A 19382-nucleotide genomic window follows, 5' to 3' on the forward strand; every position below is an offset into this window, starting at 1 on the left:
TTAGTTCATTTAGTTCATTGCACGGTGGCTTAGTGGTTAACACGTTTGCCTCACACCTCCAGGATCGGGGGTTCGATTCCCACCATGGCCCTGAATGTGTGGAGTTTGCACAACCCTGGAGTTGGAATCCCCCAGTTGGAAACTCCAGATTCCTCCCCTAGTCCAAAGACATGCATGTAGGTAGGCTGATTGGCATGTCTAAAGTGTATGAATGGGTGTATGAGTGTGCCCTGCGATGGACTGGCACCCTGTCCAGGGTGTACCCCGCCTCGTGCCCGATGCTCCCTGGGATAGGCTCCAGGTTTCCCCTTCCTTCCTGAAGGAAGGATAAGCGGTATAGAAGATGAATGGTGTATTATGATTATGATTATGATTTTGAAGACAAAAATATAATTGTCTCAACATATTCTTTTCTTTCATTAGAAACGTTACATAACATTTATTTATTTTTAAATGGATGACTTGGAGCGAAATATTCCGAAAAGCAGCCAGTAAGTGTCCAGTGTAGGTGTGAACTCCTTTAATACTGTTTAAAAAGCATCTCAGGGGGATTCCTCAAGAAACCGGTTGAGAAAATGCCAAGAATACATTTCTGCAAGTTCTAGGCAAAAAGGGGGTCTACATTGAAGATGCTAAAATATTTAATTATTTTGATTTATTTTGGATTTTTTAATCACAATATAATTCCCATAGTTCCATTTGTGCTATTCCAGAGTTTTGACACCCATATGTGTGTTTACCCCCAAACTGTTGCCACACAGTTGGAAGCACACAATTGTACAGAATGTCTAAGATTTCCCTTCAGTGGAACAAAGGGGCCCAAACATGTTCCAGCATTACAATGCACCTGTGAACAAAACAAGATCAATGAAGACATGGTTTGCCAAGATTGGAGTGGAAGAAGTCAAGTGACCTGCACAGAGCCCTGACCTCAACCCCACTGAACACCTTTGGGATGAATTGGAACAACAAAACCTGCACACCAGGCCTTCTTGCCAGACATCAATACCTGACGTGTAGTGTAAAACATTCCCAGAAGAGTGGAGGCTGTTATAGTAGCAAATGGGGGAACAAACCTTGGAATAGGTTGTTCAACAAGCACAGATGATTGTGATGGTTAGGTGTCCACATACATTTGGTCATATAGTGTATTTAGTAACCGTTTATAATAATCACACCAATCGTGTCAGTACTGGCTAGTGCATCAGAGTCAAAGCTCTATCAAAATGGAACCTTTAAATCTAAAAAGGTATACAATAAGTGAATTTACACTGATTGAAAAATACATGTCTAGTTAAGAGAAGGGGCTTGATAAAATTACAATTACGGTTATTGGTAAAGCTTCCAGGTGGTGCAACAGAAAAGCTTTTGCCCAATCTGCACAAGTTCCAATCCTGGCTGCTGCCATTCGAACAAAACTGCCCAGGAGGGCATTACACACTAAAGGGATGGCATTATAGACACTGCCCCGTCCATCAGAGCGACAGTAACCAATTGTAAGCGCCTGTGAGCTAATGTATGAACTGGACAGAAGAAGGGAGATAGGTATAAACGGAGGCCATAGACAGCTCCAAATGGGAGGGTCAGCTCCAAATGGGTGGGACTTTAGCCCCAAGTAGGCTGTACAAACCGCAAGAGAACTCTGATTGGTTACTGTAGTATCTGTCATGTAAATTAAGCTGTCAGGTTTTTTTTCCAGAGGCAATACGACTTGACTGAGTTAAACAGGTAAACTTGCAGTTTTTTAATGTTAAATATTGACACACTGAATTCCCAGATTATGTACAATCAACAAAGGGAAGTGTATTTTATTTGTTAAATTACCTTTTTTTTTTTTTTTTATCTGTTTTATAATGTGCTTGCTGTGTATGTACCAGGTTATGCTGGTAAAGGCAGACGAGGCGAGCTCCAGGGCATTTACACCGAAGCATTTTACCCAGGATTGTGCAGTTTCTCATGCATGCAATCCAACTGCGCTAATGAGTAATGTCATTGTATATGCAGAAAAAATACATGGCACTTGTCATCACTATGGACTGTAAATATATGTCAAATTTAGTTTTTATTTCTGAGTAACTTGCACATACTTGTACATAAGGAAAAGTTTACCTAAAAAAAAAAAAATTTAAAATAAAAAAAAAAAAAAAATCACTGAGCAATAAAAAATTGTTGGTTATAATGTTGTTACACATTCACCTCACTGAATGTAGTTATATCTCATTTTAAATTTGTTTCCATCTTGAATTTTAAAATTCATATTTAAATATTAGACAATTATTATATAATTAACTATATTATATAATTATATATTAACTTCAATCTTCAAATAGAATGACACTGGACATGCATACAATAATGACAAAGCTGTAAGAAATGAAATTAAAACTACAAGAAAAAGTGTAGATATTAAGTTTTAAATCAGTCATCATTTATCACTGCGCACCTTTGCACTTGGAGCGATTGGGGATTTATGCATATTTGCCATCACTTCTGGATTTTCTCCTCAATTCTGCTCATTTGTAAAATCCCACCTACTTGTGGTATAAGTACCTCCCACATTGTGCTAAGTACCTCCCACTTGGCACTAAGTACCTCCCACTTGGAGGTCTCCAGGCTACAGCGATACATACTTGGAAGAAGGCAGTTAGTGCTTTTAAGTTAACAATTAGTCTGTTCACACACACACACACACACACACACACACACACACACACACAGGTGAAACATGGATTAATTGATTAACACAGTAGTGAAATGTACAAATGCCACTTGAACAATATTTTGCCTTTTGTCTTCTGCATTGGACGGGGCATGAGTGCGTTTCATTCTTCTAAGCATGTGAACATTTTAATTAGTCAGTCAGAAAGCATGCCAAGAAAAGCCTGGGGCTGAGTTATTAAACCTTTATAGACACGGAAAGTAAAATCTCCAATGTCTTAATAATGTGAATCAGCCTGCCGAAATTACAATATGTGCATCCACATTAAGAAAATAAATGCACAGAAAGGACAGTGATGAAAAAAAGATGTTTTTACATAAGCAAGCTCAGAATGGGTGGATCCGCTTAAAATCCTGACATGGAAATCCTGTGATCCTCAAGAACATCCTGTTTCTGACTCTGAAAAGCGTAATAATAGGATGCATGCTCCTTCTAGAGTATACGTACTTGGTGACAGCCTATATATCCTTTAGACATTCAGGAGGACATTTAGGAGGAATCGGAGGGTCAAGCACAATCAGGCTAATCAAAGCAGTTCGAGACGTCCCGCTAAATAATGATCTCAATGAATTTATTGTTCATTTATTCATAAAGTGAGGATATCTATCAGAGTTCCACAGTACTGATGAGACAAAGCAGAGTTGCAGGGAAACGCTGTTTCCAGGCAATTCAGCTACCGATTCCCATACACTTGCTTTATGACTGCATGGATAAGAGCAACAGTAGAATCATTCTCCAAGAGGAAACGCCATCGTGTACTGGCAACGGATTCATCAGGTGGCCTCGAGTTGAATAATCGTTAATGAAGGATCTTGTTATCCGCATCAGGTACTAATGATCAGCTTTAAGAAAAACAAGAGCCATAGTATACGGCTAATTAAACAGCATGATGTGGCTTAGTATACAGCAGGCTCATTACTGTTGCAACAAAGAACCTTTGAAATAAGTAAGCCACAGACCTATTTGTGTTTGCTCATATTCAGTTCAAATCAGCGAATGAAAATCAGGGAACTAACAAAGCTTTACACATTAAATCCAGCGTTTCTTCCCACTGTAGGAGCTTGTGTTGAACTGGGCCACTTACACTTGTTTGCTTGCTATAAACAACACAGTGTACCATCAGAGTACACCATGATGCTGCATTATAAATCAGGAGAATGGAAAGTCAGGCACTTGGCTGTTATCTACACACTTGCCACACATACTAATGCACAGTCTAAGAGAGAGAAAGGCTAAAGGATGAAAAAGGATGAACTCTGGGGAAAATCAAGGGAAGCGTATATGGTAGTAAACAAAGCAGGAACAAATGACTTTCAAGAACAATTCAGCCATTATTCTGATTTTAATTAAGACAATTTAATTAAAATCCTATTCCTGTGTGATCAAGGGTCCTCCTGATGCTCTGTTACAGAATCCAGCTCTATTGATAAAGAAATGGTCTTGGCACTTTCTCACATTAATCAACTGACTGCCAAATGAACTCACCAGACATACACGTTATCCATTTCAACTCATCAGAACACCAGCAGATGGAGCTTTTTCTATATACAATATTTCCTGAACAGGGTCACAGATCTGCACATAAATACTGTTTCCTACAAGACTCACAATATGAGTGAGGACCGTCAGGGCGTTAACGGGAATTCAGAGTGAAAGCAGCCAGCTGCCTTGGCGAAGCGACTCTTCTAATCCTACTCCATTGCGTAACAATCGTGTGCAAGTGCAAATTTACGAGCCATCAGAAGGTTAAAGATGAATGACATCATGCATGATGCATTTCAGCCATTTGCCAGCAACGATTTAAGGTCTTGGTTTGGTGGCTAGTGATGAATGAAGTCACGAATTATTCTCCGAGGCATTTCAGAGGCGGGTCAGCTGTTTGGAGGGATCTTGAAAAGATAGTTAGAGAGAATTAAAAGTGCTGGACAGTGAAAATGGAAAAGAACGAGGAACCGAAAACGGTTTCATGTGGAAAACATTAAAGAACTCAGCAGGGAGTTTAAAAGTTAGAATACCAGCACTGTTTCAGAAATAGGCTTGAACATAAACACATGAAAAGCAGATGTCTATTCACATACACTGCATGCACTGCACATGTTACTGATCCTACGCTCTTAGAATTTGAGAGCTAAAACGGTGGCATGAGAATATGAAGTTCAGGGGGTAAGAAACAAGACCTTGAAGAATTCTAAGCGATTACAGATGGAGTATGTCTGACGATGGCACCTGACAAAAAAAGTAAGGACAGAGAGACACAACGCGAGCGAGCGGAAGATTCTTTTCCATGAAATTGTGTCTCACCTTGCGGTCTTCTTTGAAAGTCTCGGCAGCTGTAATGAAGTGGGGGACGGCATTCTTACAGTGCGGGCACCCTGCAGAGAAAAGCAGGTCATTATTTCATCTTAGCCAACTGAACTGAATTTCATCTCAGCCAGCAGGGTACAGAGAAAATCTTGTGATGCTTCCTATCAAAGCAAAGGCCATAAATAGACAAGAGTGCATCCATAGGAAAAGAACAGTGATGAAGTACAGAACGTAGAAACACAAGAACAACAAGGTATTTCAAGAGATCAGCAACGTCCTCCAAAAAAAAAAAAAAAAAAAAAGGAATAAAAAACAAACCCTGTGAAACGTTCATATGAACTTTTTACTGTTTTACTAGCACATACTACACTTATTATTGTTTATATCGGAGATACTCCATAAAAACCTTCACCTTCTCATGAAACGTAACTATTTCAACTTTCCTTTTTGGCTCATGCCTTATGTAAGCAATAAAACAAAAACAGGATGTGTTGTTATAGGAAAATAATCAAGGACTGGGTTCTGTGATGCCCAATGTTTTCCAGTTTCATTTTTATTGAACATTTCTGTTGAACATTTCTGCTGAACATTTCTGCTGAACTAAACATTTCTGCTGAACATTTCTGCTAAACATTTCTGCTAAACATTTCTGCTGAACTAAACATTTCTGCTGATGCCCAACGTTGTTTATTTTCCTATAACAGCATTCTCTGAAGTGTTTGATTCCTCTTATACAAAAATGAGTTTGTAGAAATGTTCTGCCCAATTTAGTCTTGGCCAATTCCCACACCGGTTAGGTCTCCCCTATAATATGATGGCTACCAATCCGAGAGTGTGAAAGCTATCACGTGCTTCCTCAGAGACGTCTGAAGCCAATTAACTATCTTTTCTGCTGCTCATGTTGCAACACAGGGTGGCGTGACGCACTCAGGGAAAAAAGCGCCCTCTTCTTCATGCATGAGCTCACAGATGCCCGTGATCAGGTAGTGTTGGTGTGATTGATAGGGGAGAGAGCGTTGCCACCCCTCCCTCCCCGACAATACAGCCTCTTGTGCACTTGGACCTTGTTTTCCACTAAACAAGTTACTTCCTGTTACACTGTCAGTATTTGAACTTGTGATCTCTGTATGATAGGGGCGAACGATTTTCTGTTGTGCTACTTGAGAGCTATAGTTACGTTACATGTTGTGGAATGTCCACGAAACAAGTTGCTTCCTGTTATAACTTACATTATAGCGCCGATATACAGGCATGCGAAATCTCCTTACGAAAGCTTCATCATGACATGGATCACACATTTATATTTGTTAAATAACACAACACTTTTAAAATCGGTTTACTGTCGTATGACATCCGCCATACAAGTCCCTGCGTTTTAGCCGTTACTATAGAAATTATAGCACATTAGAATGAGCTCATTAATAAAAATCTGTGATTTGCTTTTGCAGCACTACTGTCAGAACTGCTGTTACAGTAAATTAATACATAAACACCTTCTGACCAATAAGAATCAGGAATTCAACAGCGCTTTGGTATAAATGGCATTAGCTACCACTGTAATCTGGGTTTTCAAATTAAAGTCATTACAGCTTCACAAACCACTGCACTTAAACGCCACCTGATGCTAAACTAATGATGCTTGGCGTCCCGGACAAAGGTCTGCTTGTGTGCAAAACACGGCTCCTAATTTCAGAAGCACGGCAGTCATTAGAATAATGAAGCATAAATCTGCTGACCCTCCTATTGGCTCGTGCAGCTATTACACTAGAAACAGAGAAAGTTTCCAAACTTCCAGGCCCGTGTCAGGTCCATTCGACCCTGCTTTTCCATCCACGTCCCTCACGCTCTCCAAATAAGAATCTGGACAGCAAGCAAAAGCTGCACTTGAACTTACATAGAAAGCACTTAAAGGAAACTTGCCCTTGCATCTAATGAATACCCTCTGAAAAGGCTATTCTCTTTCTCTCTCTCCATTCACATATAAGGAGAAAGGGAAGGGAAAATGGAGAAATCTGCCTGGTCATACATAAATGTACATTTTTGTATTGAAGGAGGCAGAACCATCAGCACCCCATTGAGCAGGAAGGCACTGGCTTCCTGTAGCCTCCCGTAGTAAATTCAAGTCCTTGATGCTCACGTACAAGACCTTGTCTGGAACAGCACCCCCCTACCTCAACACTCTCCTGAAGGCTTACGTTCCCTCACGCAATCTGCGATCGATTAATGACTGCCGCTTAGTAGTGCCTACTCAGCGTGGCTCAAGGTCCCTTTCCAGAAGTTTCACACCAAGTGTCCCTCAGAGGTGGAATGAACTTCCAACCTCAATCCGGACCACAGAATCTGTCACTATCTTCAAAAAACGGCTAAAGACCCACCTCTTCTGTGAACACCTAACCAACCCCTAAAATGCCAACCCCCACATTATCCTTAAAAAAAATAAAATAAATTAAAAAAAAACAAAAAACAAAAAAAAAAAAACACATACTCTGTCTCTTATACCTCTACTCTGCGCACTTTGCTTTTCTAGAACTCAATTATAAATCTTGTACAGTAGCACTACATGTATTGTTCTCTGCTTGATACATCACTTCGCTTGTATTTCCTTATTTGTAAGTCACTTTGGATAAAAGCATCTGCTAAATGAATAAATATAAATGTAAAATGTATTAGAACAAAGCAAATGGTGAAAAGATAATCCAATAACCTTAACCATAATATGTGCCACAGATTTTCTAAATTCTGCACAAATATATCTAAAAATAATATTTTGCTCACGCTCAGAGAAAATGCTCGTTAGGGTTTAAGCTTCACAGTTCGACAATAACAATGTGTGCTTCCATGATGTTTTAGAGAAATATAATGAAATAAGGGCAAATAGTGGGATAAATAATCCGTTCTTAGCTGTATTTTTATTCAACTTAAATTAACACTACCAAACTGTTCGGAGTGTCTGGTTAAAAAAACAAAAACAAAAACAAACAACAACAAAAAACATAGCTTATAGCTTAGGGCAGCCGTTAAAATGACATTAAAACTTAAAAAATGACTTAAAAGGTTTCATCTTTCAACATATTTGAATATGAATGAGCCATTCTTGCGTCACCTTGTTAATCAACTAAAATATTTATAAGCCGATATCATAATTGTACAATGTTTTAGATTTGCTTTAGTTTTTGCATGCACTGTTTTCCTGGGTAATAATCTGCCAGCATAAACCTGTCATAACACAGGAATATGCAATTTTTCTGTTCTTTAAACGCCGTCCAACACAATTAGGCTGAACCCCGATTGGCCTTCTGTTCACTATAAATACACACTACATAGAATCTCATATAATGACATGAAATACATGAAATTTTTAACACGCATACATTGGAGTCGCTGTCTATCTGTTGCTGAATTTGAAATGTATTCTTACTAGGCAAATAAATCTTTTGCACTACACAGATTATATAAGATGATTTGTAGGACATGTATTCAATTCGAAATTTGCTCAGTAATTTCAAACCTACATGAATACATTTAGCCAAAACCTTTAGAAAACACACTTTGATAAGAGTCACGTTAGACCTAGAAACAGGTAACAAATAAATATAACAACGGACAGGAAGCGTTAAAAGAAAGAGATTCTCTTTACTTCTAATACTTTTACATTTATCATAAAGGTTACAGAACAGTTAAAGAGCAGTCTTGAATAGACTATCTCGGGCCATTGGAAAATAAACGCAGAGTTCCGGGGAAGAACAAGCATTTAATTCAATAGCGGTGCTTTTGTAACAATTAACTAATTGTCTGAGGGCATTAAAGTTGTCACATTTTATGAAACAGTTTAATCACACAAATCCCTTAATAGACGGGTGTTGGACAAAATGCTACACAAATCCGGGAAAAAGAAAGCGCCGGGAAAATGAAAGCTCTCAGTTAAATCTTTGAAGCCTCTATCAAAGGAAGCTGAAGACGTCTTTTGTAGGAGCACCCTGTGAAACTGCTGCTGTAGCAATAATTTGCTAAATTATTTTCCTGTGCTTCTTTCTGTTGTTCATAAATATTTAGCACAATTCCCCAAGTAATGATAGTAGCACGAAATTAAAAACCCATGCTGTGAAGTGTGTCATTTTAATAGCCGCCTGGTGGAACACTAACCTGTTGTTATGGTGTTTATTCATGTAATGTCTAATTATATGAGCATAATATGATTATATAGTCATTGCTATAAGTAAAGCTAATTAGGGTTGTGCCAAAATACAAAGGTGACAGATTCAAAGAACAGCACAGCATGCATTTTAGACTAAATAATTTTGACCGTTCGATACCTTAGGTTTAAACAACAACAACAATAATAATAAATTGCAATCTGGCCTTTTTTCTAATGCCTCAGAGGTGCATCTTACTTTTAATTGAGGTTTCCACAGTTCTGTGGGGTTTTAATTCTAAGCATTTAATTGATCCTAGAGACACACAACGTAGCATCATCGAGACATTAGGAAAGCAGACAACTTACAGGGAGCGTAGAACATGACCAGGGCGTGCTTCTTCTTCTTGAGAGCCTCCCTGAAGTCTTCAGCCCCGAGGTGACTCACGCTGGATGGCTTCTCCTCCCATGATTGCTCAGGAGGAGGGGGAGCCTGTGGGCTGAGAGAAACAGAGAAGAGGGGGGAAAAAAAAAGAATCACGATACAGTACGTACATAAAAGAGTCTGATACTTGAAAGGTGTCTGTGAGCTGGAACAATTAATGGTGCAAATTAACATTTCCATAATTACACATACTTGCTTTATATTATAAGCCAGTGCTCAGAACTGAACAAAGCATTGTGAATTACAAAAATAAACAAACAGATTAAAAAAAAACAATATGCACTATATGGCCAAAGGTTTGTGGACATCTGACCATCACACCCATATGTGCTTGTCGAACATCCCATACCAGATTTAGTTCCTCCTTTGGTGTTATAATAGCTTGCTGTGGGGATTTGCCCGTTCATCCACAAGAGTCCACATTAGTGAGATCAGACACTGATTTCAGGTGAGGAGGCCTGGGACACAGTCAGCATTCCAGTTCATCCCAAAGGTGTTCAGTGGGATTGACGTCACTTGACTTCTTCAACTCCAACCTTGGAAAACCATGTCTTCATTGCTTTGTGTACAGGGGCATTGTCATGCTGGAACATGTTTGGGCTTTTTATTTCCAGTGAAGGGAAACTGTAATGCTACAGCATACAAAAAGACATTCTATACAATTTTGTGCTTCCAACTTTGTGGAAAGAGCTTGGGGAAGAACCACATGTGGGTGTGATGGTCAGGTGTCCACAAACATTTGGCCATATAGTGTATATGGCTGTGATTACATAACTAATGCCAACTTGGCATTGGCCTGACTCCAAACACACACAGTGCCCTCCACCAATATATGTAAATATAAGGAAGGCTGTGAAAAATTGTCTTTATTGTTTAACCTTTTGTTAAAAAAAAATTACACAAATACTCTGCTCTCATGGATATCAAACAATTGCAAACAAAACACAGGTTTATCAAAAAAACGTATATTCCCGATGATATTTTACATTTTTCTTAGTACACCTGGGTGACTAGGAACGGGAAATTGTTCAGGGGTATAAATATGAGGCAACACAAAGGCCAAATACCCTTAGTCATTTATAAGAATGGCTAAGACCAAGGAATATAGCTGTGATGTGTGACAAAAGGTTGTTGAGCTTCACAGAATCATGGCAATAATTACGAAGTTCTAGTCAACCGGAAATGTTATGAATTAACCTGGAAGAGGACGTGTGTCTATATTGTCTCAACGCACTGTGAAGAGGATGGTTCAAGTAGTCCAAAATCTCCAAGGATCATAGCTGGAGAATTGCAGAAGTTCTCCAAAACTACAATCTGAAGTCACCTACATCACCACAAGTTATTTGGAAGGATTTCAAGAAAAAAGCTTCTACTCTCATCCAAAAACAAACTCAAGCGTCTTCAGTTTGCCAGACACTACTGGAACTTCAAATGGGATCGGGTTCTATGGTCAGATGAAACCAAAATAAAGCTTTTGGCAATAAAAAGAGGTTGCCATATGGAAAAAAAAAAAACCTCATGTCCACGGTTAAATATGGTGGTGGCTCTTTAATGTTTTGGAGCTGTTTTTCTGCCAGAGGACCTGGACATTTTGTTAGGATACATGGCATCATGGACTCTACGAAATATCAACAAATATTAAATGAAAACCTGACCGCCTCTGCCAGAAAGCTTAAAATGGGCCGTGGTTGGATCTTCCAGCAGGACAATGATCCAAAACATACATCAAAATCAACACAAAAATGGTTTACTGACCACAAAATCAAGGTCCTGCCATGGCCATCCCAGTCCCCTGACTTAAACCCCATAGAAAACCTGTGGGATGAACTGAAGAGGAGAGTCCACCAGCGTGGACCTTGAAATTTGAAGTATCTGGAGAGATAGTGTATGGAGGAATGTCTCAGATCCCTTGCCATGTATTCTCCAACCTCATCAGGCATTATAGGAGAAGACTCAGAGCTCAAAGTAGCACAAAGTATATATTAAAAGGGTGCCAATAATTGTTGCACACCTATATTTAACCCTTTTTTTTGGATAAACCTGTGTTGTGTTTGCAATTGTTTGATATCCATGAGAACAGAGTATTTTTGTGAATTTTTTTAACAAAAGATCAAAATGTTAAACAATAAAGACAATTATTCTCGGCCTTATTTGCTCATATTTACCAAGAGTGCCAATATTTGTGAAGGGCGCGGTACGACCTAACACGCACACTTGCCTAAAATTGGCAATGGGGAAAAAAAACAAAACTGAAGTTTCAGGTCTTTCAGGTTTTTTTGTTATGTGCAGAAGTGGCCTTGTCACAGATACTCACACATCACAGAGCCATACATACACACACACACACACACACACACACACACACACACACACCCACACACACCAGCAGCTACTGTTCACCCCCAAGGTCCCCCCCAGGGACAAGAACAAGCACAGTCCTTTTTTGCTCAGGGCTGGAAAAGTCATGGTAGTGACTGATTGAAGTCAAGCACTGCTGAACATACACCCAAGTGTGTGAGTGAGCAAGTTGCCACAGTAAAAAACAGTCACATCCACTCTTTAGTCCACCGAGAGTCCATGCCTAATCTAGAATGAGTCAAAGTTTATAGCCTCTGCATTATTAGAGCCCATAGCATAGGGAAACAACCCATGGACCTGCTCTACCTTTCCAGGATGCATTTTTCTTCTAGGAGAGACAACGTCTAAGGAATTGTTCAGCTGGAAAATCATTCTGTATTCAACATGAATTCAGTGGGAAGACACTGTGACATCTTTTCGGTATTTATGATGGCTCAAATATTTGTGTATATATCTTGGCAGCATTGACAGTTTCAGCATGGAGTCTGGGGGAGTTTCATCCTTCCTGCATCATCTTTTCCGGAGCAGTCCCATTGCCCCAGGCACAAACACACATCAGCCATGGACAGACAGGAGAAAAACAACGGCATTCACCCGAGCTTTCCTCGCACATTTGGTGCTAAAAAGTTCCTTATACTTGCATTCATCGTTTCATATTATAGTAGAAATTAAAAAGATATGCTTTAAAAAAACAGTGTAACTAAATAAATAATTAAATAGATAAAGCTGGAGGTTTTGGCACTATATATTCTAAATATGCCAAAATGTGGCTCTGCAATTTTGCATGCTATGAACTTTAGGTCTTTCTCTCGAAAATGGTTAGTGAGGCAAAACGGGGGGGGGCTCTCACTTCTGCAGCCACTCGATGATCTTGTCTTTGGTCCGTAGCTGTGGTAGTGTGTACTTCTCCTCTCCCTTCTCAAAGTACTTTACAGTAGGGAAGCCTGAGATCTTAAAGCGCTCAGCCACAGATTTATGGATGGTGGCGTCCACTGCTGCTAATACACCTGGACTCTGAGAACACACATACGGCAAAACACAGGCACGTCACACAAAGAAAGTTATTTGCAAAGTAGCTTTTCAGCACATAGTCCGGCAGTATAAGGCCTTTTTAACGTTGACCGATTTCGATGGCTGAGGAGAAAACAGTTCAAGCTGAGCGAGACTCTGAGTTCATGCAGGTTCTGAGGAAGTGAGTAACTGCAACTCACAGGGGAAAAACCTTCGAAGATTAAATTTCTTGAAATGTCACTGAGCATAAAAGCTGGGGCGTTAGACAGCTGCAAATTTGCATGCAGTGTATTACGGCAAATGCATGAACTTTTTGAACTTGAACTGGGTAATCTGAAAAATATATCTATACATATATATATACATATATAGACCAGGTGTAACAAAATAAAAAAAATAACAAAATTATTTACTAAAATAAACTAAAAAATGACATTTTTTGAACAATAAAAGTGCTCCTCTATTTCTTTACATTCGCTTTCTAAATAAAGACAATTTTTCACAGACTTTGTTGCTCGTATTTACCAAGGGTGCCAATATTAGTGGAGGGCACTGTATATATGTTTCAGATTACCCAGCTAAATTTCATGTATCATCTGTTGTAATACATTACATCTTACAACATGTGATGTGGTTATAGATATATAGGTACTTTAATATTATTCGCATGACTGAAGAATGAAACGCTCGGTACAAGCTACATGAATGTGTCTGAAATACAGATGCTCTCATTCAGATGGAAGTAGAAATGAGGAAAATAAGTGAGCTCAGCGCTCTCTAGGGAAAGGGGCGTAGTGGCTGGAGCACAACTGCTGTGTTAGATAATGCACAGCACCAGGCGCAGACTGGCCATTGGGAAGTTCGGGAATTTTCCCCTCTTGTCTTTTCTTCCCCCTAACCCTGGCATTATACATCCTATATACAGATATTCAATAAAAATACATTAATTCTATTTTGGATTTTTGCTTTCTGTACACACAAACATGGGAAGGAAAAAAATTGTTTCATCGTTTTACATATTAACTTAACACAAACAATACAAATGACCAGATTGTGTTTTTTTTTTAAATTTAAATTAATGTTTCGTTGATCGAGAAACACGCGTCAGTTTGAATTTGGTGCATCAAACAGCAAATTCCCGGGCTGCTTTTTGTTGCCAGTCCACCCCTGTACAGCACCCTACCGGTGGTGGTGGAAGCCACTCTGAACGGCTCAAAGATAAAGACTATAGGGACAACATGAGGCTCTGGTAACTTTACTGGCCTCAAACTGCCCTGGAGTTTTAACTCCATGGACACACCCTGCTAATCAGAACCACACTCCTTCCACATATTCACAAACACAAAACATAGCCAAAGAAGGATGTTTGTGAACCAGCCTTATTCATTCCAAATTTGGTGTTCAAAACAAATCATTAGTATTACGAGCACAAAACTGGATAGAACTGTGTTATCACTGTATAAAGCTGTTTGTGTATTTTTTATGAGCTCTCTTTGCATGATGGCACATTAGAATGGCTTGCTTTCATTAAACACATATGTCGTTTTAAGGTTTCTATCTCTCAAACCCACAATTTCAGACTTGAAATAATTTCATTAAGTGCACAGTACCACCCATGTGCTCACTCAAGCATAGTGACACTTTCTTCTCTTTCCTCATGAAGCAGATATGTTTCACAGGGCAGGTCGGCCTGCTCCGTCAGGGCCTCATATGGCGATCATTTAGATTTCACCGATGTTTAAAACTGAAGCAAATGTGCACTCACATCTTCCTCTCTGTTGAGGATTTCAGCCGCTTCATCGTATTCAGGCTTCATCTTCTTACAATGGCCACACCCTGGAGGAAACATACAGCGCTGTCAAACAAAAGGCTACAGATGAAGACGAGGACGACCACACCGTAACGGCCTTCGATCTGAGTTCTAAACATGAATTCTAACAATGTTTGGGGGGAGAAAAATCTAGATTATGTTAAAGCATTTGTGACTAGTTGTATTGTTTTGTACAAACCTGGGCAACAAGCCAGCAAACACTGACTGACAGGAGGGGGAAAAAGGATTTCTATTGAACTGCTCGTGAAAGTAGCTTTTGAAAGCTGAAACAGAACGGATTCTCTACGGCAAGGTGGTATGTAAGCAATGAATATTTTTTTTTTATAGTGAGAGATGAGACTAGGAGAGTGAGAGGAAGAGAGGTGTATATGAGACAGAGACAAGGTCAGTATATCTGTGTGTGTGTGTGTGCAGGCAAACTAGTAAATGAATGAACTCTGTACATTCTTTACATGTTGCACGAAAAACCTAGATGAGTCCCATTAGATTGATTTATAAACTGAAGTTAACTAAAAGCACATCCTTGTGAGTGATAAATAACTATGCAAGCGCTGTAAATTACATAAGAGTTGTTTACTATCTGAACTGCAGGAACACAATCTCCAAAGCAGTCATAATGAGTGGGTTATTAAAACTAATGGTCGGCGTTCAGTTGGAAAAGCATTACTCTGCTCTTCTAATCACTTAAAGCTGAGAGTTTTCTGCACCTGTTATACACTCACACAGGGCTACGAACATAAACCTGTGCTAACTGGGCCAGTCATTACGGGTCACTGACTCAAAGTGACCATGAGGCTAAAAAAAAAAAGAATAATAAAAAAAAAAAAAAAAAAAAGAGTACATTTACACACTTCATAAGTGCTCCAATATTGCTGAGTGGGTTGGGTAATAACCGGAGATGGGACACTGCATCCCACAGCCTTGCGGATTTATTACTCATATCCGTAAAAGGGCCAGAGGAAGCTGTTAAAGCATGTCTGTCTCCGAGAATTAAACAGAAGGAGAGTGAAAATGAAACCTGTGCATCCTTCTGTCAGTGACGTAAGCATGCATTCATTTTTGTGTCAGTATTTTGGCAGCACAGCTGAAGGCGAAGCGATTCTCCACGGCGAGGTGGCATGCAGTCGTTGAGTGTATTTTTATAAGCGAGGAGAGTAAGAGTTAGAGATAACGTGATGAAGACAGAGGTGTGTGCGTGGAGACAAGGTGGGATATATCCAGTGCTCGAAGACATGAATAAACATTCCGTCTCAGGTGTTTGATTTAAAATTTATGAGAGCTGAGACGGAGTCGGAGCTTGAAAATAAATAAATAAATAAATAAAATTAAAAAAAAACCTCAAGTGACATAATTTAATAAAACAAGCCTGCCACGTTTTCATTATCATAAATCATTATTTTCCCCCTGATATGATTATTTAAATGTCTGATACAAAGTGATGGAAATAACGACATGCCACGGCTCTGCACAAGGCTGATCCACCGCTATCCTGGTATATACGGTCTGATCAGCAATAGTGAATATGGGGAAAGTCACGGGCGTGACCGCTACAATCTACGCTGCTCACCTAGAGAAATGTGAAAATGTGGACATGACTGCTAAACAGCCCGTGAGCACGAGACCCGAACAAGAGCCGAGAACTTACAGGGCGCATAAAACATGACCAGGACTGAGGGATGTTCCTCCAGAAATGTGTCAAAGGACTCGTCAGTCAGATGAAAGACAGCCGAGTCCGAATCTGCCCACGGTACCTCAGGGGTCTTGGGCTGAGGAGGCTGTGGGCTGAGAGAGAGAGAGAGAGAGCGAGCGAGAGAGAGAGAGAGCGCATTAATACAAATTTTTTATACAATGAAATCTCAAGCTGTACACTCTTGGGCAAAAGAAAATCAAAAATGGGCCAAGTTTCTATTCCCCACAAAAGGATCCACTTAATGTTCGTGCACCTAACACAGCCTCTTATTAGCCTGTCTTACACCTGCGGGAGGCTATTAAGGGACAAACTGTGCTCTGGCGCAAATGTTTTTTTGACTGGTTCTGCATTTTCATTATTCCTGTGCGAAGTTAACAGCAGTCTGCCACACAGACATCACAGGGGGACATTGCTGCTTCAACAGTCTCTTTAAGCAGGGATGCAAACAGGTGAGGGGTAAATAAAAAGTGAGAACATTGCAGGGATAGAGAAAACCTGCCACAACTGGTCCACGGAGAACTTGTGCTGTTGTCATGGTCAGACACGAGACGTGGTTTTAAAAAAAAAATTATTATTGTTTTTTATTAACTTGCATGTCACTGTTCACAAAACGAAAAAACAAACAAAAAAAACATAATTCTTTTGACATATTGTTGCAACATTTGACCAAAATCAAGATTGAATACATTCAGCCAAAATCTCATGTTATAAACGATGAAGTGTTATGCGCAGGCTATTTAAGACTGGCTTATTAGACGGCAATGCTAAGCTAAACTGCAAACGGTTTGCCCTCAAAAAAACAAACAAACAAACAAAAAAAACAGCATTTCTGTATGCCCTCTCTCGCCAACGTTCCATCTCAGACCTTAAATACATAAAATATTACCCTTTATACTGTAGACGTAGTTTTTAAAGTAAAGAAAACGCTGTACTTATTGAAACAACCGGTTCTTTATTTATTTACCCTTGTACGATCACCGTTTACGTTCAGCGCCCAGCCCCACCAACACTTTCTCATCGGATCTACGCAAATCTCATAGGTGACCTATTTTGATCTCAAAAAGGTGATTTTTCACCGAAAGGTGAGGAGTTTGCATCTATGCTTTAAGTGAGAGCTAAATCCCACTGACGACACTATCAGCAGGTAGTCCGATGGCAATGTGGGTAATGTAGGAAACCATTAACCAAAGCTGACTAGATCAATGAAAGATGTGTAAAATTATATATATATATATATATATATATATATATATATATATATATATATATATATATATATATATATATATATATAGAGAGAGAGAGAGAGAGAGAGAGAGGAAACTCTTAGATGTCACTTCATCTCATACAGTGCAGACCTCATATCATTATGTCATGTATTAATTTGTTATTAATAAGTTGCTCAGGGTGGATTAAAAAAAAAAAGTCTGAACGGAACACATACACATCCATGTGTAAAAAGCTTTCTGCAGATTTACCTCAAAGACTTTGTGAAAAAAATCTAAATACTACTCTGTATGAACGTATGTTGTTTCAGCATTTACCTGTTAACTTTTTATTCATTGCTTAAAAAAAACAAAAACAATTTACTGCACATTTTTTTCTTTTTTTAGTAGTCTCTCTATCCAGATTTGGTTGGTTCCAATTTTTTTTTTTTTTAATGCAATAAAGCAAATATAGCGTGTGCTGTGTTTGACACCGATGTTCCACTTCACTTTCAATTCTGGACATCTGCTCATAAATAATCCTGCTCCATGACCAACAGCCGATAATTGAGGGCGAGACACACTCACTCAACCTCTGCGTGCATTCACATTCACAATCTCTAGTGTTCTTGGACTAGCCCAAATAATACTCTCAAGACTGCAAAAAAGGTATGAGACGACAGGCAAAAACATCTTTATGAAGATGGAACACACTCTTCTCTATAACAGGCGGACATGACCTTCCAGTTTTTGAAAAGATAAAGGCAGCTTAAATGAGCTTTAAGGTGCAGAGGTCTTTGTGCAGATGTTTTACAGGAAGACCTGTCAGCTCCAGCTGCAGCGTTTCATAACGGGACACAGTGGAGTTTTTAAATCCAAGTCGTTTCCTGACTGTGGCCAATTCACAACCATTTCAGACTACATCAGAACAAGTACTCCCGAGAGATGAATCAGCGGCCTTCCTGTAATAATCCTGTTGTGCGTTGCATAATAATATCATCAGGCCTTGTACTCAAAACAGGTGATTTAATTCTGCTTTGAATAACAATCCATTTATGTCTTTTATTTTTAAAAGACACAAATGGATTAAATTCTGCTTATTTTTCTACTAGAAACCAAAATATTGCAGTGTTTTGTTTTCTGCCCTGAGGCTCACACCACTGGTTCTCAAATGTTTTGCAGCCAGGGACCCAATTGACAATTAAATAAAATATATTCCCCTTCAGACCCCCTCAGTAGAGATCTATTTTAGATAAATGATTCAACTATTCAAATATTAGGTTCGTTATTGAAATGTGTACAATAATATCTTGCCTATTTATCAGAGCAAATACATCTTTCTATTTCTGAACTTACCAGTCTGGGAACAAATTTTTTTATAAGAGTTGTCATTAAGTCCAACTTGGCACTGTTTATAGGTATTTTTGGCATACTACATGACATTATTTATATATATATATTTTTAAAATGACTGAGATTTAGAGTAAACCCCTTCAGTTCAAGTAATCAGTCAAACATGTAAATAACTCTAAAAACTATGCAATAAATACAAGTTTGATAATGTTGGGATAATGTTGATTTCTATCACAGTAACAATATTTATTATTTAAAAAAATAATAATAAAAATAAACAAAGAAAACCCTCACAAGCTACACTTTAAAAACCCCACTTTTAGAATCACTGGCT

General features: G+C 39.0%; 1 protein-coding gene across 2 annotated transcripts in view; it reads right to left on the reverse strand.

Annotated features, from left to right (window-relative positions):
- pdia5 (protein disulfide isomerase family A, member 5) overlaps positions 1–19382 on the reverse strand; it is a 55784-nt gene that overhangs the window by 2801 nt on the left and 33601 nt on the right. For both annotated transcript variants that reach the window (XM_053626559.1, XM_053626560.1), the window contains exons 11-15: positions 16446–16582; positions 14735–14805; positions 12809–12972; positions 9525–9655; positions 5021–5091 (exon numbers count right to left, since the gene is read on the reverse strand). In XM_053626559.1, coding sequence (XP_053482534.1) covers positions 5021–5091; positions 9525–9655; positions 12809–12972; positions 14735–14805; positions 16446–16582 — 574 coding nt within the window. The remainder of the gene's footprint in view (positions 1–5020; positions 5092–9524; positions 9656–12808; positions 12973–14734; positions 14806–16445; positions 16583–19382) is intronic.

Source organism: Ictalurus furcatus, chromosome 6 (assembly GCF_023375685.1).
Source record: "Ictalurus furcatus strain D&B chromosome 6, Billie_1.0, whole genome shotgun sequence".
Classification (NCBI taxonomy): Eukaryota; Metazoa; Chordata; class Actinopteri; order Siluriformes; family Ictaluridae; genus Ictalurus; species Ictalurus furcatus.